Genomic DNA, 21,574 nt, shown 5'->3' on the forward strand with positions numbered 1-21,574 from the left:
GAATAAAATATAGGTTTATGTGATTTTCAAATAATAGCATTCTGTTTTTAGTTATATTTTACATAGTTTACCAACTTTTTTAAAAAAAAATTGGAGAACATAATCTTTTTGTTTTCATTTAGTTTATATATTTTCTTAAGATGTAGTGTGTTCATCTCTCAGTCACTGAGAGCTTCCACAGATTAAAAAACCCTCAGTATTCATCATTCTCCCCCACTTGCCTCTGCTGTGTGTCTCTTTAATTAGTCTGGCAGAAAGACTTATAAATGCAGCACAGGGTCATAAAAAACTTCTAGGAGAACTCCTGTTGCATGTTTTTGTGTCCTATCAAGGTATATGTTATATTTGAACATGATTACTGCTGAGAGAAACTTCAGCCCTGCAGGTGATGTGTTTCATACTAGAAGAGAAGGAAGGGAAGGAAGTGGGCAGCCCACTTTATTCACATTTTTTTTTCTTTTGGCTCAAATTAAATTACATACAGACTTTGAAATAATGAAAAAAAAAGAATACATGAAGTGAAAATGACTTTATTAGTTATCAACCTGTGGACCAACCTCCTACACACAACTGCAACAAAACACATCTGAGCTGCACCATATCACAGTCTGCTGCACTCAGTGAGGTGGACTGCAGCCTGGGAGGTTTTCCTGGACATGGCACCATGTTGGAGCTTCGTCTCCCCTCGGTTTGAACTCCTACGCTCATCGCCGAGCTCAGGCGGGAGTACAGCGCAGGTGTGTGCTTGTGTGCGGGTGTGTAGCGCCCTCTAAACCAAAGTAAAAAGACACGGTGTGCGTGTCAGTTATGTCGGCGTGTGTGTATGCGTGTGGAGCGTGTGTTTCCCTGTGCTTTTAACAGTGCGATATTGTCTCTTATCACACTCTGGCTGTAAATCAGTAGTAGTGGTGATGTCGGGTTGGGGCAGCTGTCGCGGCTCAAGTCAAGATGAAGGAAAGAATTGAAGAGAGGAAGATAGAGAGGAGGGGGGTATGGGTAAAAGGAGGCGGGAGTTGAGGGGAGCTGCTGTCCGTGGGCCGTGGCCTCAGTCTCAGCCCGTCCTCCTCTCAGTGCTGGATGCGCCTGATGGACTGGATCTGGGGGGTCTGACAGTGAGAGCCCCAGTTCCTCCAGTGCTGGTAGTCTCCACTGTGTCTCTCACACTCCATGATGTACTGCTGGCCTCTGTAGCCAGGGTACTGGTAGCAGACAAAGCTGTGGGACAGATGGAGAGCAGAGTCAGTTTTTAGTAGCTGCTGTCAGAATTAGGATTTAGTAATGGGAATAATATGTGCTGATGATGGATTTTAATTGTACAGTTTTATAGGCAGATGATGTTTAATGGTCACAAAATAGGGACTGAGAGGAATATTTGGTTAGGTGTACCATCCTCATGTTTGTTTTTAGGGTGAAACTTACGCGCCACACTGCACGTGCATGGAGCCGACTTCAGGCATCATCCAGCCCATGGCCTGCAGAGAGGGGTAGTCGTCACAGATCTCCACGCTGCGGCCCAAGAAGTTCTCCTTCTCAAAAATGAGCATGCGACTGCTCTGGTGGGACTGAACAGGACAGAGAAATCCAAGAGTTAGGTTTGAGATTTCAGGGTTCAAAAGGAAGATGTGGTTAGGCCCTGAGAGAGTCGGGGTGTACTCACGGCGCAGTAGATGGGGCGCAGAGACATGAGGCGCTCCACGTGGTAGGAGATGGAGCCGCTGTAAGCGTCCCAGTGGGGGTACTCTCCTCTCTCCAGGATGAACTGCTGGCCCTGGAAGTCATGGTGCTCGAAACCCACCCAGCTTCACAGAAGAGACACAGAGAGGCTGGTTTACATGATGCTCCCTTTAAGATTTGGTCTGTAATGTAGGTTTTTGTACCACTGATAAAATCTCTGCTCTTCTTTTTGTCTCCAAAGTGAGATTTACAGTAAAGAAACAACTTGTTTTTCAACTGCAGGTGAGCTACAGTTTAAAAGAAATACACATCTTTGTATTCTTTTTAGTGTTTGGAATAGACGTGATCAAAAGAGGATTAAGCCTATATATATTTCTTTAACTTTGTGTTTTGTTTTCATCTATTTGTTATTAGTAACAAAGGTTTTGAGACTTACGCTCCGCTCTCCACCCTGATGGAGCGGATGTTGTCCAGTCCGCACTCCTGGATGTTGCAGCACTCGGAGGTGAACTCCAGGCACTTGCCCTGGAAGTGCTCCTGCTCAAACACAGTCACCTGTGGAGACAGATCAAAGTGGGGAGGAGTTTAGATACTGCTGCTACAAAGACTATAATAAAACATTTCATATCCACCTCCTCACGAGCATTTGTTTACCTTGAAGAAAGGAGCCATGCCCATTCCTGAGGTAACCAGCGGCTGGATCATTGGGGACCTTGTAGTTCTGTACATCTTTACTCCTGGATGTGTGGATGTAAAGTAAAGAACAGGAAGGTTTTGGTGAAACAGTGTCAGAGATAGTAATAATTAAAAATAATCATTTAAAGATAGACTTATTCAATCGGTGATTCTCTAAACTATTTAACTCCTCAGACGCGCTCGCAGTAACTCCACCTCAAACTCCACCTTCTGAATCGTTTATCCTGCACAGCTACGACATTTGAAGGGTGATCTGGCCATGAACAGCTAATTCACACTTTTAAAGCAAAGATTATTTTTTTTTACAATCTGACTGACAGCAACAGAAGTGTTTCACAGGTGTCACAAAGTGCTTTTGGATTTCAGTTTCTGTGTGAAAGCACCACCTGTCAGTCGGACCCTGAGCTGAGCTGAAAGCAGAGATGCAGCCTTACCTATATTGGCACTTTATTGGAAGAGCTCGGGAGTGGTACGCGCCTACCGCCTGCCTCGCGTAGAGCTTTCAGAGAACCTGGCGCTTCAGTTTTATATCGACGGTCGGGGAGCGCGCCTACTTCTGCGCGTTCGCGCGTACGCCTCGGACCATGCAAGCTCTCCGTTTTGACACAGTAACCATGCGCGCACCCCCGGAGCTGCTGTGTGGCCTCTGGACGCTGTTGTCCCCCTCCAGCGTCTAGCTCAGCAGATCCTAAAGTGCTGCCGAGGCTCGGAAACAAAAGGCTCTCCAGTATGTTCGGACCCCGGTCAGCAGTCCAGCGCGTGCCCCGCGCACAAAGGGTCGGGATCGGGCCGGAAAATGTGGGGATTAACGGCGCGGCAGAGAGCCACGCATAAAGTTTTAACTGGGTCGGTGTGAACGAGGGTACAGAAATGGAAGTAGAAAAGGTTTAAGTTTTCTCTTGTTTAATTAGTGGCATCTAATTGGAACTGCTTAACCGTAATGATCAGGAAGTTTGACCTAAATTACCATTCAGACACACAAGTAAAACACAGTGTAACAGTTACACTGTAACTGGTACCTTCCAGTTACATCCCAGTTTAAACACCTATTCATTCAAAGTCAGGTTAGATTGTGCAGCCTGTTGTTATGTTGCCAGTTGCTGTCTGTGGGACATGAAAAGGTCGTATACGTCAGACAGTAATGAACCTTTAAAAAACATAAATACACATCTGACACTTTATTTAAAGGGCTGCTCTGTTTTATAGTTTTCAGTCAGGGTTATAAAACAGCTTACACATTTTTACTCTTCATACATTCTGTTCCTACAGTCTGGGGAACTTGGTTTTATTTTAATTCACGCATTCAAGGGGAGACAGAAGACTAAACTGTATGAAAACTAAACCTGACTACTTTTTAATTGGCCAGTCTGTGCTCCAACTGGTGTCTGTCCTCCTCTGCCTCTGCCCATCCCCATCACCCTTGGTCCATCCCTCTCTGATGATGTGGGGTTTCTTTTGTCTCTTGTCTCTGACCTCAGCGAGTTTGTTTCTCTTCCCATAATCCCTCTCCTATGTGCGCCAGCGTATAAAAGCGAGGGGCACACTCCGAGCCACACACACTCTGAGTAAGGCTCGGCACAGGCATCGCACACACAGGTAAGGTACACGCTCACACGCCAGCAGGAGGTCCAGCGGCAAGCGGAAAGGGCATAGATTAGGTTTAAGCTTTCCTTTACCTTTAATTCATCCTTTTGAGTTCCTCAACAATCTCGTGGCAGTACGAAAGGCTGCACTTGTCACACGAATAAACACTCTCTCCCTATTTCCCCTCTCTCTCTTTCCACTCAGTAATCATGTCCACTGGAGATAAATCCAAGACTTCCTCCCAGACTGACGGAAAGGCTGCCCAGAGCAAGAAGTCTGAGATGGGAATGATGTCCTACAAGGTGGGTGGTTCTCTCCTGTTTCCGATACAGATAATGGTGGCTACGCTGAAAAAATTCACATCACAGACCCTTACTGATGTTGTTCTAACTTATTTCTTTCCTCCAGATGTACGTGTTCGACCAGGAGAACTTCCAGGGTCGCATGATCGAAATCAGCAATGAGTGCATGAATGTGTGTGAGATGGGCATGGACCGCGTGCGCTCCCTGCGTGTTGAATGTGGACCGTAAGTGTCAAATGAAATACACTTGTGTTTGTGCATCTAAGACTGAGATTGGATGCTTCATGACGCTTCCTCGTTCGCAGCTTCGTGGGCTTCGAGCAGATGAACTTCTGCGGTGAGATGTACATCCTGGAGAAGGGAGAGTATCCCCGCTGGGACTCCTGGAGCAACTGCCAGAAGAACGACTACCTGCTGTCCTTCAGGCCCGTCAGAATGGTAAAAATCTTCTTCTATTTCTTTAAAACGTTAATTTTTTCTCCTCTTTAGACTCCCCTCTAAATAAAAGCTCTGTCTCCCTCTATTTTCCCGTGTGCCAGGACCCCGAGAAGCACAAGATCTGCCTGTATGAGGTTGGAGAGTTCAAGGGCCGCAAGATGGAGATCATGGACGATGATGTCCCCAGCCTGTTCTCCTATGGCTTCACCGACAGAGTGGGCAGCATCATTGTCAGCTGTGGAACGTGAGTGTCAAGCATCACTGGAGCTTAAACACCAAATTTAAAAGCCATAAAAAAACAAATAAATTGACATGTTTCATATTTTTTCCCCAGCTTTGTGGGATACCAGTTCCCTGGATACCGTGGCAGCCAGTACCTGCTGGAGAAGGGCGAATACAGGCACTTCAATGAATATGGCGCCCGCCATCCTCAGTTCCAGTCTGTGAGGCGTATCCGTGACATGCAGTGGCACCAACAGGGCTGCTACACCATGGCCAGCAAGTGAGGCTCAGGGAAGGAGAGAAAGAGAAAGAGCGGAGGTGAGGGAGAGGGGCGGAGGAAGCGGGAAAGGGGGAGAGACGTCTGAGGCCTTTACCTTAGTGCCTTAAAAAGGTCTTTGATCTAATGCAGTGAGGGGAAGGGTGAGGATCTATGTCTGCCCCTGACTGGAGAAAACACCTCAGTGGAAGGGCCAGCTGGACCACAAAACCATCAGACCACCCTCCATTCCTCTCTGTTTCTACTTTTCTCTTTCTCCCCTATGGGCTGAGCTTTGCTTTCCTCCCTTTTCTTCTTTTATTTTTATTTTTAGTCCCTCGCTTCATTCCCCTCCACAGACCTCTGAGACACAGTAGAGGGAACAGAGTGTCTCTTACTGTTTTACACACACGATTCTCAGCTCAGGGTATGATGCACCATGGGAAACTGAGTCCTTAGAGCCCCCTGCTCCCTCGTCTTCCTGCCCCTGTGCATTGCACACCCTCTCTGCTGTACAGAATCCTGGCCAAGTTTTCAATAAAAAGGAAAATCTTGATTTCAAAGATGTTGTTGTTGTTACTTATTACATAGAAATCACTCAAATTAATGTAAATCAATAACACATTATTTAAAAAATTGATAAAAATGTGGACAGCCGGACACTAAAAATATATATTTTTCTTTATTTTAATAATGTAAGCCAGTGTTTTTTCTGTGCAATCACAGTTTTCAGTGTCAACATATGGTTGTTAAAAATTCAGAGAATAAACACTCATATTGTTTCTGGTTTGGGTTTGTTAAACATTTGCATACTCAGCTTTAAAAACCTCCCAGTGGCACAATGCTTTGTGTTGCATAGAAAAAGAGTCAGTCAGGCAGCAGAGAAGTGTCAGACATGTGATTCTGATCATGTGACCGCTGCATTGTGCACAGGCTCTGCATAACAAGAGGTCCCATCGAAATTTCCGTTTTGAATTGAACATGAAACACACACTCATTTCCTTTAAACTGCTTTTATATATGGCAAAAACCCCAAACCAAAACATCCTAATAGTTATCACAGTTTTTTATTTTCTAGTTTTGTATTTTCTACTTAGTTATTAATTTTATTTCATTTTGAGTTTTTGTTTTTAAGAGTGTTTCTAGAGTGGATTTTCTTGTTTTGGTTTAGTTTTTATTGAAAATGCTTAGTTTATCTAACCAGCCAATCACATGGCAGCAACTTAATGTATTTATGCCCGTAGACACGGTCAGGACGATGTGCTGAAGTTTAGACTGAGCATCACAATGAGGATGATAGCTGATTTAAGTGACTTTGAATGTGGCACGGTTGTTGGTTGTTGGTGCCAGACGGGCTGATCTGACTGTTTCAGAAACCGCTGATCTGCTGGGATTTTCCCACACAACCGTCTCTAGGGTTTACAGAAAATGCTTCAAAAAACAGGAAAGATCCAGAGAGCAGCAGTTCACTGGGAAAAAATCTCTTGTTCATGCCAGAGGTCAGAGGAGGCTGAGCAGAGTGCTTCAGGTTAGCAGGAAAGGCAACAGTAACTCACTTAACCAAGATATGCAGAAGAGCATATCTGGGCAATCAGCCCACAGCAACAGAAGAGCACACCAGGTGCCACTCCTGTCAGCTGTGTGATGAGTCTGCTGAGACATTTGAATGATCAGAATTTGGCATAAACAACATGTAATAGCTGCCATCAGCCACAATCCAAATGCTTCACAGATTTTAGAGCTCAGTGTATCTTTGTTTAATACCTTAATTTCCTTAAAGATTGGTTATGTAGATTACTAATGAATACAAATATAGAAAAGTTGATCAGTGTAAAAATATATTATATCCATGTCATCCTCCTTATGTGTAGCAGCTGGTCCTTCTAGAACTTCATTGTCCATCAAACTAGTCTGGGTCTTTAATTATGTATCAGGTGATAATAATTGAACAATTTGTCCATTTTATATATGTTTTATTAATTAAAAACATGTCTATGATTTTACAAACAAGCTTTTACACTCGAAGAACAAACACTCATATAAAAATACATCTAAAAAACTGAAAATCGTAAATGTGAAGCTGCTGATATGTTTTACATGTTTATCTACTGTACATATCACACCTTTAAATTCGTACATGTGCAGTCTTTGTTAGCTACAACATTTTTTTCTTTTCATTACTTTTTAATACAAAAATATAATTTGAGATGCATGCTCTTAAGAGCAAATGAAGGATGTCCACTGCAGAGTAGTGTGATGCTTAGCCAGCAGTTGCATAATGTCTGTCTGACACGTGGACTGGTCAGCGGGACATCATTCGCACAAACTCTGAAAGAGACAAGAGAAGAAGTGAGAGGGAAACAGAGGATGATAAACACGATCAGTCAACTGATCCCACGAAGGCCCTCCCACACCTTCAAAGTCCACCAGGCCATCTCCGTTCAGGTCAGCGTCTTTGAGGATCTCGTTGATCTCTCGGTTAGTCACTTGTTCTCCCATCAGCTTCTTCATGGCCTCACGCAGCTCCGTTAAACTGATCTGGCCGTCACCATTAGAGTCAAACTGGATACAGACAGAAAGAAACAGTCCTCTGAGATTAAGCACAATTATGAATATTCTTTAATTATTTACGTACTTATTTACTTGATTTCTTTATTGTGTTTCGCTCATGCATTTGTGACTTTAATAACAGAAAATATTAAAGTTTCACAATCTGGGAAATTTTCATTTTTAACAGAAATATTCCTCATGCATTGTTGTAGGTTTGTCAGCCACTAACATGATGAGAAAACTGCTCTGAAAGGTCAAATGACAACTAAAAACAGTGACCGTTTCTTTCCTCTTAGACGTTTGTTTTGCACTTACTGTTTTTCTTTTTGGATTAATTTGTTGAAACCTAACCTTCATAGCTCTTGTTTCTTTATATGTAAATATATTTTAGTCTTTCGCACCTGTTTGGCCTGCTATAGCAGGAAAAATGGAGGCGTCATTAATTTGTGTTGTGTATCTGTATGTTTTTGTTTATTGTTTTATGTTTTATGTGACCTGCCCTGTTTAATATTTTTGCTATGAACTGACATGCTGACATCTAATGTATCTGGTAAATTGATGCACATTAACATACAGTATACTATTCAAAGGTAAAAAAATGAAGTGGCTCTGTTTGCTATTCCACTGATTGAGCATGCACAATACCAGGATCCCGAAACGGTCTAACCTGAGTGAATCCAGCCATCATTAAACTATGCATACCTCTGATTTTTCTGCTATGAAATGTCACAATATCTGCTGTGAAAAAAGCCTACCCCCCACTTATGGTTACAAAGATCAGCCTCTTTTTTGAACCCATAATAAAGGTTTGCAAAGGAGAAATGACCTTGACTTGTTCCATAAACAAGCTGCACAGTAATAAATTATTATTTTTATCCAAGTTTCATTCCAGAAACTCCCTGCGCGCTTCTATTTCTTCTTTTACATTTGAAGAGTTATGATTAGTCTTATTTGTTTATCGTTCCCAATGGATTCTGATTTACAGGCCTCCCCCACAACTGATATTTTCATAGCAGCAAAGTCACGTGCTACAATCTAATGCCGCTGTTAATAAAGTCACTACAATTAAATTTATATATAGGTCTTTATGGTTTAAATGACAGCATGTGTCTCTTGACCTCTTTGAATGCATCTCGCAATTCTTTGACTCCGATCATGTCTGCTGTCTCTGCCAGCATCTTGGGTCCCATCAGCTCTACAAAGTCCTCAAAGTCCACTTTACCTCCACCTGAAACACACACAGACACACACACACACAGAGTTGCCATCTACTTCCACTCCGTTCTGTTGTCTCATGTATTTTAGGCTGTTGCTGCACTCACAGATCTGCTGGCTCAGTTCAATGAGCTCCATCTCTGTAGGCATGTATCCCATAGTCCTCATACACTCGCCCAGGTCTTTGTGACTGATGTAGCCATCTTTGTTCTTATCAAACTCCACAAATGCCTCACGGAGCTCTGGTAAGACACACACACACACATGCAAAACACGTGTTATTACTGGTAAGGTGGGTATCATATCAAATGTATGTACAGCTAAAAAAAAGTGGATAAGTCACCTCACCTTCGAGCTCCTCTGGCCGCAGCTCTCTGTCCTGCCGTGGGGAAAGTTTTCACATATTAGCTTCTTGTTTCACACAGTTATAGACTTCCCCTCACCTTGCAAACATTCATACTAAAAATATTCACTACGTTTGTTTGGCAAAAAGACAAAAAAATAAACGCAGGCTTTAAGGAACACCATCTAAGCACACAGACATACAGCTTGTGTCATTTAACACGTGATGCTAGACAGAGCAGAGATGAAAAACAGAAACACCAGAGAAACAAAACAGAAAAGATGAATAATGAGAAGAAATGTTGAATATTTTTTGTTATGTATAATCAGCGTCTTGATGTCTGGCCAATGTTTTTGGACAATGATTCATTTTTTGAGAACTATGCATCACAATGGTATTTATGTTGTTTTAACTCCAGGGTGTTATACATCAATGAAACGCTGAAAATGATCCCTAAGCTGCATTAGATAGAAAGCTCCAGGGCATCTACATGGATTAAACTGTATATCAGATTATTGTATGCAGGGATTTCTGCACTATAGATTACAGTGAGTACCCAGATTACTTGTTGGAGGATTCCAAGCTGCAAACATCTAGAGACTAGGAGATGTCAGAGGTTTAGTTTTAGGAAGATGTCCACTGTCCGGATGTATGTGTCCGTACACTAAATGTATGCATTACTCAGGCTTGTGTGCGTAACCCGAATTATTATTTGATTGTATTTGTTTTGATCAAATTCTCATTTTCATGCAGTAAAAGAAATCCTGACAATAAAAGTAGAGACAAGCGGCTAGCATTCCTTCCAGCAAGAATCCCCAAGCTTTCCCAGAAGTGTTGCACTTCCACTTTAATGTGAAGTTTTCTATTCCAGTTGTCCCTGTTTGGGACACATCAGTGTGATTGTTTCACAGTTCACACAAAGGCCTGCATCCTTTCTTTACCAAGGGCACGAATAAGCTCCACAAGGCCAGTCAATGATTTTCCAATGATCTCTCAGTGATTGACCCCTTTAAGCTTGTCTGTTGCCTGGGGATTTTAATTGTCTGACCCAAGCCACTAATGCAGGGGGGGGATGACACAGCTGGTAAAGTGCAGGAGGGTCAGCCACAATGTGGGGATGAAAATGAATCGACACGAGTGGAAAAAGTTGCACTTTGGCTGTGGCAGGACACAGTGTGCACACTTCTGTGACTTCCTGTTACATACGAGCGTCTGAGCAAAGCCCTGTTTAAGGAAGATGCAGGCCGGGCCCACGATGTTGTGCAGCATGTTGCAGTTCTTCACCAGTACACCGAGGGACTCCTTGAACGGTTTATCCTCTACATCCAAATCCTCATCTGCCTCCAGCTGCTGGCTCATTGCCCTCACCTTACGATGGAAAGGCCAGTGTATCACCCGCTTTGGAAGCAGACCAGGGTGTTAAACCACCAAACTCACTGTCCGTCACACCGATTGTTTGATTTCTTCACACACCAAGAATGTCAATATCTTTTCAGGGGTAAAATAAGACCCCTGCTTTTCTACAGTCATGCAAACGTTGGAAAGGCAATAAGCCAGAACTGTAGTATAGATACAGCTGCTCATTATTGCAGGAGGCCATTATCACACTCAGTCCTCACTGCGAGAAACCAGTTTGACTTTAACATAGTCTGTAAGTCTCAATCCTGCTGCTGCAGCCTCACGCTGCTGACACCAGCTGATGTGAGTTTGCTAATTCTCCAGTGTAAAGACTAACAGCTTAACTACATGTCAGTAAGTAACACGGCTCCAATAGTAGGAAGCAGTGCATGGCAATCATGCATCTAAAATCATTATTAAAATAAATGCAAGCATTGATAAGCTCATCATATGGATATTAATAGATATAAGTTATGCATTTATTCATCCTTTAAAATGCATAAGAAATCTTGAAAAAAGTATAATAAATTAATTGTAATTATAAATTGGGAATAATTAAAATATAAGGAATAAATGAACGAAAGCTTATTTTTTAAAACAAGTGTGGACAGTAAATAAAAAGGACAAATAAATACAGATCCAAATACAAAGAATATACATTTTTGTAAAATTAATTTATATGATTTTAAATTTTAATCTAGTCTTACTTTAATCTATTATTTTGATGTCTTTAATTACATAGTTTTTGCATGTTTCGATTTTCTGCACACAAACAGTGTGTCCTTAAATAGCACTTTAAGTGATGCAGTCTGTATACTGAGCTTTCCTGTAATTACCATAAAAGGAAACAGTTTCACTGGTGGAAAAAAAAGGAAAGCGTTAGAGTTTCAACAATATATTTTTCCTGTTTTCTTTATTTACATGCAATCATTAAAATTATACAGTGAGACAACATCCAAAGAAAGCTGCGGTTGTCACGGAGGCAAAACAGTAAAAGCTTCAGTCAGCGAGTGCAAGCAAGAGGATTAAGCTGCAGTGAGTTCGAATCTAACAAAGAGGAGATAAAGTACACTTACCTTCTTCATTTTATCTTTCAGAGATGGTTTGTTCCCCATTACCAAATCTCCCCTCTCACTTTTCTATGTTCTTATTTCCCTGCGGTCTTCTTCTGTGGACTTCTAAAGTCAAGTTCAAGCTCACAAGCTAAAAAATCCCTCTGAGTTTCCCATTCTGGTTAATAGTTGTCATAGTGGATAAAACAGAGATGGAAAAAGAGGAACGGCCCTCATCCATTCATGGTCATCTCCACTGACCCAAACCAAACTGAACACGTTACCAAATGATCTTCCCAAAACAAAAACAAACTAGATGACCGAGCCAAAGTGGAGCGCACAGAACGCAGCTCGCTTATGTGTCACTCCACAGAAACAGCATCACTTTCGCCTCTTCACGCGGTGCTTTTAATCCCCCCCTCATTCCTCTTCTGTCACTCGGTCTTCCCTCCCCCCTTTCTCTCTCTCTCTGTCTCATGTCAACATGTTGCACGAGCATTCAAATGACTTCATCTACAGTGTGAAGAGTTTTAGAGGGAGAATTAAGAGGACACGAACGGAGCGGGATTAATCCGTGCCCTTTCAGATTAAAGAGGACAGGGTGATAGAAAGAAAAAAAGGGGAAGAGGATACATTAAAGACATTCAAAGGAAGAAACAGACATACCTTTCTCATGTGGATAAACAAGAATTTAAATTATTTGAACTTGGCCTGGAAATATAGCACGCACTGTTTGAAACCATAAATATTAAAAACACAAGATATAAAACTGGGCTAAAGATGAATATCAGAGGTGAAGAACACTGGAGGGTTTTATTACTTTAGATGTCGTAAGGCTTGGACTTTTTGTGGATTATTTATCACTGCATGTGTGCACTATGTGGTATTAAAGAACACATTATGTAAACTGAATGTAAATATGATGATGTTTGTCACATCAGGTTGACCTCTTGATGTCAGTAGGAGCGCTATAGCTGTTACCTAATATCAACGTCAGGCTGGGACAAACTGGAGAGTGTACGCTCACTGGCCTCTTTATTAGGCACACCGTTTCAGCTTCTCATTAACACAAATATCTAATCAGCCAATCACATGGCATCAACTCAATAGGTTTAGGCATGTAGACATGGTCGAGGCGACCTGCTGAAATTCAAACTGAGCATTGGAATGAGGAAGAAAGGTGATCTTAGTGACTTGGAATGTGGTATGGTTGTTGGTGCTGATGTACTGGGATTTTCCCACACAACCATTTCTAGAGTTTACAGAGAATGATCCAAGAAAGACAAAATATCCAGTGAGTTCAGTGCTCTGGGGCAAATTGCCTTGTTGATGTAAGAGGTCAGAGGAGAATAGCCAAACTCAAATACCCACTCGTCATTTCTTGAATATGGCAGAGTTCACTGTACTTAAATGACCTCCACAGTCACCAGATGAAACAATGTATGTCAAACATATGGCATTCAACACAAGCAATAAATGCAAGAGGTGCTTCTATTAGTCAGATTGAATATGATGTTCTTCTTTTGGCTTCTCCCTTTAGGCATCACCACAGTGGATCATCTCACTCTTTCCCTAGCATCCTCCTCTATCTCACCAGCCCTCTGCATGTCCTCTGCATTTTATTTACAATGATAAAATAAGCTTTATTTATGACATTCATTATTATTTATTATTATTTTATATATACACGATGTTTTAGAATGTGATCTGCTGCTATCGGTGGAAGTTTGTACATGTAGCATGAGGGCTAATCCATAAAATGTACATTTTCACTGCTTTTTCATATATGTGTAAAACATGTTCAAGCTATTAAGGGTCTTTGTGATGCTCAGTTCATGGGCCCCAAAGATCACAACAATGGGTACATTGGGTAAAGTAACAAAAGAAAAATCGAGTGTTTGTGTTTTTGAAAAATATAAGAAGTTGACTTAGCTGTGATTTGTGAAGCATTTTCCAACAAGTATTAGATGTGTTTTTCAATTATGTGGTGATTAAATTAGAAACCAGTGGAAAAATACAACAAGTGAGCTGTAATGCTTCAGAAAATTACAGCTTATGCAACTCACAGTGAGACCCTGGTGGCGTCCATGTGCGTCAGCTCACGTCGAACTGAAAAGCACAACGTCTGAGATGGTTTGAACTTCAGCTCTTACATCCCTGGACTACTTTGGCCGAGCTGTCAGTTATAATGGCATAAAGTTAAAATCTCAAGTTGAGGTTATGAGAGCAATGCTAAGTGGTCATCTGAGCTTTTACAAAGCATCTGCCGGCAAATCTCTCCAAAAGCAGATTTGGCATGCTGCTTACTACAGTGCATCCATACGGACGGCACAGCTTGTGTGTGTGTGCTTCTGTGTGTGTCACTCGTCTTTCTGTTTAGTCACATTGTGGGGACTCTTTTAATTTTAGATTTTAGGGTGAAGACTAAGGATCACGAAAAAGAGGTTCATAGGGTGTGTGTGTGTGTGTGTGTGTGTGTGTGTGTGTGTGTGTGAAACACTGCTGGAGGTAGATTGTACTCATCCAGTTTTGGCTCTTGCTGTTCATTCTCCAAATCTGTCTCTCTTGTACTTTTCCGTACTAAATCATACACCCAGTTAGCAGTTTATTATTAGTTATGTTTAACGCCCTTATTGATACATGCAGTGTGGGGTGGAGAAAATAATAGAAACACCAGTGGATACATCTACAAGCGTACAGTTGATGAACATTTCTCTCAGTCAGCTACGAGAAAACATGAACATTGAGCACTAGAGCACAATCAGTGTGTGCAGAGAGTTCTTAAACTCATTAGCTAAAACTAATGTCAACTCTGCATGCTTGCGTTGTCTATTGCAATAAGCTCCAGTAACCACTAGAGGCCACCTTAGGACCGGTCTAACATCAGTATCACCTGCCAGCTGCAGCAGTGGATGTCTGGGAGAGTACCAACTTTTTATTTATTTATTTATTTTTAGCAGATACTTTAGGCAGATTGAGCAGTCATACATTAGAAATGAAAATCTAGATTTCTAGTTTTCCTTTTTTCTGCAATAAGACTCTTATTGTGATTGATAAACACGGATGGCCAACACCGGAATTAACGAGTTTGCAGCTTAAGAAGGCTTTTGTGGCATGAAGATAGATCACTTCTCTCAAAGAGCTTTCATGTGATTTGATAGAAACAGACTTACATGAGTGAGTCACTACAGGAGATGTTTGGGATGTAGAGCTTTTCATCAAAGTTGTGGTCACATGAAAACTGTTTAACACAGTTGTGGGTTATGAACATGTTTTTGTGCAGTGGTTCTTATATAATATAACTTTTTTTTTAAAAAAAACCAAGATTTTATTGGTCCTACAAGAAAAAAGAAAAAGGGAGTTTTTCCTTCCCACTTTCGCCAAGAGTTTTGTTAAAGGAGGTCGTCTGATTGTTGTTGTTTTTTTTTCATCTATTACAGGGTCTTTTCCTTTACAATATAAGGCACCTTTAGGTGGCTGTTGTTGTGATTTGGCTCCTTAATAAGCCAAAATAATCAAATGTGACAAAAAATATTAGACGTCATTATTTATTAATTGAAAGATCCAGTTTTACAGATCTGTGAGGACATGTGGACAGTCGGGATCAGAAGTCTGATGCACACATATCATGTTCTTCATTTACTTCATTCAGTTGTACAAAGATCTGTTGAGATTAATTTACTAAATATGCAGAAATATTCAAACTTTTAAAGGGTTCACTAACTTTAAAGCACTTCTGTAACTCCTCTAACTGGACCCCAAGCATCACTTTATAGTGCAGATGTGCTGTGATTTTGCTTGCAAAGCTTTCAGTGTAAGACTTTCTGTTTAATACATAATTACTTAAAAATGAGAATTAATTTGCAATGAATGACTCAATTAATAAATAATTGTCATTTATAAGTTTTATATTTTTAGCTGCCTGAGATGGAAAACATATTTCAGAAAGTACCAACCTTGTACAAACTATTAGTGTTAGTACAAATTAGTACAAACCTTGAGTAGAGTATATGCAATTCAACCTTCATACTTACAAACATACATTTAATAGATAAATATGAGTATCAGCTTTGCAGCACATAATATTAGCAGATCAATCACTAGTTTCTTTGAGCTCCAGCATGATTCACTCTGTTGGTTGCTCGTTGAAACAAAACGTAACACCAGTAATTGCAACTGAAGACACCATTAAATCTGATTAACTACCAGGTTGGTTCTCTCTTACTGATGGTTTTAATTAATCACGTAAATGAGATGCTCTTGAGAAGTGGGCGCACACACACACACACACACACACACACACACACACACACACACACACACACACATTGGGTTCTGAATACTCTTCAGTTGCTCTTCTCGGGACATCAGCGCTCAGCAACAGTCATGCTTGCAGTCTGTGGTTAATTTGAATGCACACACACTTTTAACTTAACGACACACTGTGCATGTGTGCGTGTGTGATGTGTGTGTGATAGAGATGTGCCATACTCAGGTAACGTGACTCTGTCTTTTGTTTTGGACTCAACATACTCTTGATCTGTGATGTGAGTGTGATCTGGTGTCAGGTGTACATCAGCAGGTTTCCAGTAACGAGAGCTGTCGAGACACCGGGAAACACTAGAAGAGACAGAACAGACAGAAAGTGAAGGAAGGAGGGAAGGAAGAACGGATAGAAGGAAGGAAGGGGTGAAAAAAGGAAGGAATGAAGGAAGGAAGTATACTTGTAGAGATTCACTTAGGACGCAAGTCTAAAAACATAGGCTAATGCAGAAGTCTATTAAGCCTGCCTCATTTCTAATGGCCAGCAGGGGGCGACTCCTTTGGTTCCAAAATGAAGTTAACAGCATTGTAAGTTTAGAGGATAAAACCTGCAGCTCGCTTGATCTGTGACCTCAGTGAAAACTTTCTGATGAGTTTATCATCTCAGTTGGAAAGTTCAAGCACATGATGCTTCTTATTAGAGCCAAAACATCAATGTCAATAAAGCGGTGTGTGCTTGTTGCCACAGAAAGCCGTGTCCCTTCGCTTGTGATTCACCCTTCCCATGTGGCAGCTAGCTTTAAAAAAAGCTAACAAGATGATAATGATGAAGTCAAAGTTTCAAAAATGTAACTTCACTAACTATTACTGTGGTGTAACCATCTTTTATATACAATTCATGCTTCAGAAACATTCACAGTGCAGGAAATGTGTGGTTTAAAGTGAGGATCCTGCACCGTGTGCACATGGTGCCCACTCGCTCACATGAAATCATTGGACTGTCACCTGCTTTGTTCTCACATGGGCTGGATTATATCACATGAACTTCATACTAGAACGCCGGCAGGTTAAACATCAGTTAACATTCAATTTGTGCTGCAGTGCATGCAGAGTAACTTTCTGCAACCATCTGCATATTTTAGGCATGTTTTTATAAGCAGCTGCTTCCATGTATTGTTATCAAATTCATGTTGAACATATCTTCTTGTAGATGGATAGTTGTTATCCGGTTACTGAGGGGGAAACTACTCTTACTTGGGGTTTGTTCACATAAAACATCTGCTCAGATTAATTTAGAAATTCAGTTTCTGACTAAGGTCACGTTCATGTGACCAAGGGCCCGAGGGTGCACCTTCTAGCACTCACTCACCGCTCGTAAAGTTGCTCCTTCAACACTGCTGTTAAAATTTCAGGTTATTTTATGTAAGCAAGTGTGATCTGAGGCTATATTATATATCGTTGCACTCGAGTACTCAAGCTTCTCTTCTCTCCGACTTTGCTGGCTGCTTTCTCCCACTCACTCGCTGCTCTCTCTTAATTTGGATCACTTGCATCACCACTGACATCACATTTTTTTTATTTTTACATTGCTTTCCTGTTTCTAACCTCAGCCCCACTCATCGTCACCCTCCTCAGAGTTTGCTGACGCGATCAGGTGGATATGACTGTTTCTTCAAGTCAAGAAAAAAAGAAAATACTGAATGACTCACTGCTTGAAGCAGCAGGAAGCGGGTAGGGATTTAATTTCTGTGTAATCCCTTCTGATTTTATTTTCACACACAAACCGCTGTCTCACACCGTGAGCCCACGCGTCTGGCCCTCGGGTTACCGCGCTGTAATGGTGTGGCCTACCGTGCCGTGTCATGTGTCACCTCTTTGCATGTGATTGATGGGATGTGATGCGATATGGAGCTGATAGAATGGCTGCAGCGATAGGGTGTCCATCAGATCTCTGGCTGACTTTACTGGTATCTATTACGGATTACACTTTGGTAATGTTTCCCAAAGTAGAGGAGCTTAAATCCTCTCAAACTCACGCTATCATCCTTCTACTCTTGCACTTTGTAGCTCTGAATTTTTCCACGAGGGTTAAACTACAAGGCAAAATGGTTAATGTTCACCTTTCCATTGTGAATTTAGCTTTGTGTCTTTCTGACCTGCCAGATCAAAGAGAGCAGGGCTGCGAGAGAGACTGCTACTTTACAAAAGCTGGACCACAGCCACCCTTTAAATTTGAAGTGAAGGCTTAGGCTTAGGGTTTCTGTGAAGCCAGACATTCAATCAGCCAGAGAACTTGATGCACATGCACACACATTTATTCACTCACACACACTCTCAAACACACACACACACACACACACACACACACACGGTAACAAAAGTGTCAGACATACCCACAAGAACGCACACATACACGTCCACTGGAGAGTATCAAATAGATGAACTTCACACACACACACTCCTACCTGTCCAAACACCGAGTCCACTATGGGCAGCAGGTCGACGGGCTCCTCCTCCTTCTCTTTCTCCTTCTCTCTCCTCCGCGGTCCCTCCATCAACTCCTCCAGCTGTTCCTCCAGCGCTTCGCTGTCCTCACCCGCCTCTGCTGCCGTCATCGGGGGTAATTTGGATTTTTGATTGCGAGCGGCAGCTTGAGCGTCTCCGGCACCCCCGCCCTGGTCGTTGGTTCGCTTCTTTTGCTTCTCCACCTTCTTCTTGATGGCAGCCTGCACCTGAGGGAAGCGAGGGGTGGAGGAGAGTAGAACAGTGCACTCAAACTTATATCAATATAAAGCATGACAGATACTACTGATACTATAGATGAAATACAGCGCCACAGCTCTCACTGTCTAAAACGTGAGATATTTAGTTTATAATATTTGCTCTAGGAAGATGTGACATGAACGTACTTTGTAAGGAAGATGCCAAAATAAGAACAACACACAACTTGAAGAAGTCAAAATGTTATCAAATGCATGCATTATAAACTCTTTTTAAAAAGATTATTTAAAACCTAATACAAAGAAATCCTTCAACCCATAAAGAGCCATTGACACTAATCCAGTTTGTTTTAAAACTTCGATAAGTGTTTTCCACAAGAAATCTACAACTCATCTTTTGTATCAATGAATCTTATCATTCTCTCAGTGAAGCAAAATCATGCAAAACTAAACAGATATGAACTTCAGCATGCACAATATAAAATGTGATATAGCACACAGCATGTAAGAACACACACACACACACACACACACACACACACACAGACAATTATATATATTTATCTGCACCCGCTCACCTGTTTCGCGCTCCTCTCCTGTGGCACGCTCATCGCTCCAGCGCCTCCCCCGGCTGCCGGCTCTCGAATGATCATGAACATCTCGGTGTCACGGGCTAACACACACACTCTCTCTCTTCGTCGCTCGCCCTCCCCCTCCCTCACCCTCTCGCTTCCCTCTCCCCTGCTCTCCTCTCCTCTGCTCCAGCTCTTTATGTCTTAAGTGTAATAAAACTCCCCCTCCCACCGCAAAAAAAGTCAGCTTGGACCGATTTCTTTTCTTAAACTCTGAAAAATGTGTTAAAAATTCAGTCCCATTCACGCAGTGATTGCAGCTGTCTCTTTGTCCCGGGAAACACAAAAGGAGTTAAAATGCTACGGCTCAAATGTTCTCCTGCTTCCTCCTTTCCTTCCAAGTATTTCCTCCAGTTGTTTTCCTCAGAGTTTCATCAAGCTTCTGTCCATCTCTCTCAGGTGAGGAGGTTTTTATCATCAGCTGCTGTCTTGGCTCCGGGATTGAGTTCCAGCACCTCTGCCCCCACTTGCTATCTCCTGATAATTTAGGTGACACTCTATACCTCCCGAACTTTAGCTCCCTAGCGTTTTCTACCTGTAGCGCGTTGACCTCTCTCTCTCCTTCTCTTCCTCCCCTTTTTCCACCTTTTCCCCTTCATCACAGGTAAACTTCCCTCCTCTCTGCCAGGTTCTCTACCTCAAACACAGGCTTTATAAAAACCTGCCTTTCCTTCCCTGTAATCTCATTATTCTCTCGTGTTTTCCTGGTCGTTTACACTCATCTTTTCCCATCTTATCTCAATCTTTTTCCCAGAATCCTTCTTCCCCCCATCTTTGTCTCTTTCTTATCACCATCATTTCCCCCTGACAATAATCCTCATCGCTCCCTGTGCTTCTCCTTCTCCTCGTCTCTTTCTCCCAATCTGCCCTCAATCCCCTTGTCACATTCGTAGCCTTTGTTGTAAAACAAATTGGATGTTTTTCTGCAGCGCCCAGGTCAGCTATTCATTTAGAAACAGTGAGAGACAGAAAGAGATGAAGAGCTGCAAAAAAAAACAAAAAAAACAAAACAACCTCAGCAGCCATGCGATGATGAAAGGCTTTCGGTGAGCAATAACACATCACCTCAGGGAAACCTGCACGCATAATCTCATCCACCAAGCATGGCTGAGCCCACACACATGCATGCACAGGTGAACATGTCACCACTGATCCCTATTTTTAGACACGAATGTTCTCATAAGCATGTAATGTTGTGCTTTTCAGCTCGCCAGAAACAACTCCATAGCCTTTTGGTGTTCTAAAGCAACTAATTCCACTAAAAGCATCAGCTTTCTATAAATAAAACCCATCAATCAACCCCGTCCATTTCACTAGCAGCTTTGAGCTGATGATGCATCTCACTTTCCCCCCCTTATTTTGCTCCTAACTGCCTCCCCTGAAAGCTCCCTCCATCGCCGCTCTCCCCCTCGCATCTCCAGTTAACCTCCGATAGTGTGCGTTCTCCAGACGTGCTGATAATGTATAGCTTCATTTCTCTCCAGTTCCTAATGAGGTTTCCATTAATCATCTTAACTCTGTCTTTAGGCTGTCTTTCTTTAGCCCCTCTCCTCATTGATTATTGATAAGATGGAGAGACAAATTCCTGAGTGGAGGCAGAAAAGAGATCCATTACAGAAAAGCCAAGTTACACGACTGAGGGTTAAAAATAGCGGCTCATATTTTGGGAACAGATCCGTCATCTGATCGAGGAAAGATGAAGAATGAATGGATGAGATGGAAAGAGAAATTAGGGGTTAGGGAAAAAACATGTGTGTGTGTGTGTGTGTCTTTTTTCAATTTCTTTCATCTCAGGCTTATCTGACCTTAAAGAAACTCAAAGATGTGATGAATGGCAGTGGGAGGGCCAGCTGAGCAGTAATGTAGAAGTGAAGGCTTGTGTTACTGCGTGTCGATCAGCCTGTAATAATATCTAATTACAGATCAGAACAGTTAGAGAAGAGAAGGGTTCGACTGAAGGCTGTACGTCGCCCTGACAGGTCAGTCCCGCAGTCTGTGGGTAATGCATGCAGATGACACACAGAGATTAAACAGGCAGAACAGGTACGTTTTATTCAGGTCAGACTAATTCTCATTACTTATTTGGTCGTAATGGTAGTCACAGATTACCGAATTGCTCAACTGGCAGGAGAGGACTCATTAACCTTGCTTAACTGCAGAGTGAAAGAAGAACACAGAGCGTATCTGTGACAGGTAAACACCAAACTCAGCCACGGGGAGGATACAGGT

At 42.0% G+C, this 21,574-nt stretch overlaps 3 protein-coding genes across 5 annotated transcripts; 1 reads left to right on the plus strand and 2 right to left on the minus strand.

The window, feature by feature from the left end:
• Window positions 1-514: 514 nt before the first annotated feature.
• cryba1l1 (crystallin, beta A1, like 1) lies at window positions 515-2,958 on the minus strand. The gene is made up of 6 exons (XM_003444575.3): window positions 2,805-2,958; window positions 2,329-2,411; window positions 2,111-2,229; window positions 1,658-1,799; window positions 1,420-1,562; window positions 515-1,215 (listed from the first exon to the last, which is right to left on the minus strand). Exons 2-6 carry the CDS (start codon window positions 2,401-2,403, stop codon window positions 1,068-1,070), a joined length of 627 nt encoding a protein of 208 aa, XP_003444623.1. The 5' UTR covers window positions 2,404-2,411; window positions 2,805-2,958; the 3' UTR covers window positions 515-1,067.
• Window positions 2,959-3,855: 897 nt separating this feature from the next.
• Window positions 3,856-5,735, plus strand: crybb1l1 (crystallin, beta B1, like 1). Its single transcript, XM_003444574.2, has 6 exons — window positions 3,856-3,966; window positions 4,159-4,256; window positions 4,363-4,481; window positions 4,562-4,694; window positions 4,796-4,938; window positions 5,029-5,735. The coding sequence occupies exons 2-6, from the start codon at window positions 4,164-4,166 to the stop codon at window positions 5,198-5,200; spliced, it is 660 nt and encodes a 219-aa protein (XP_003444622.1). The 5' UTR covers window positions 3,856-3,966; window positions 4,159-4,163; the 3' UTR covers window positions 5,201-5,735.
• Window positions 5,736-7,082: 1,347 nt separating this feature from the next.
• On the minus strand, window positions 7,083-20,690 carry LOC100691085 (calcium-binding protein 2). Of its 3 annotated transcripts, XM_005467628.3 has the most exons (7): window positions 19,292-20,682; window positions 18,459-18,725; window positions 9,286-9,316; window positions 9,045-9,179; window positions 8,841-8,950; window positions 7,587-7,734; window positions 7,099-7,500 (listed from the first exon to the last, which is right to left on the minus strand). In XM_005467628.3, the coding sequence occupies exons 1-7, from the start codon at window positions 19,370-19,372 to the stop codon at window positions 7,475-7,477; spliced, it is 798 nt and encodes a 265-aa protein (XP_005467685.1). In that variant the 5' UTR covers window positions 19,373-20,682; the 3' UTR covers window positions 7,099-7,474. The 3 variants fall into 3 exon arrangements, with proteins under 3 accessions (XP_025767573.1, XP_025767576.1, XP_005467685.1); XM_025911788.1 differs by having other exon boundaries at window positions 7,083-7,734; window positions 19,292-20,690; XM_025911791.1 differs by lacking the exons at window positions 18,459-18,725; window positions 19,292-20,682 and adding an exon at window positions 10,487-11,744 and having other exon boundaries at window positions 7,090-7,500.
• Window positions 20,691-21,574: the final 884 nt, after the last annotated feature.

The sequence above is a fragment of the Oreochromis niloticus genome, linkage group LG2, assembly GCF_001858045.2.
Source record: "Oreochromis niloticus isolate F11D_XX linkage group LG2, O_niloticus_UMD_NMBU, whole genome shotgun sequence".
NCBI lineage: Eukaryota > Metazoa > Chordata > Actinopteri > Cichliformes > Cichlidae > Oreochromis > Oreochromis niloticus.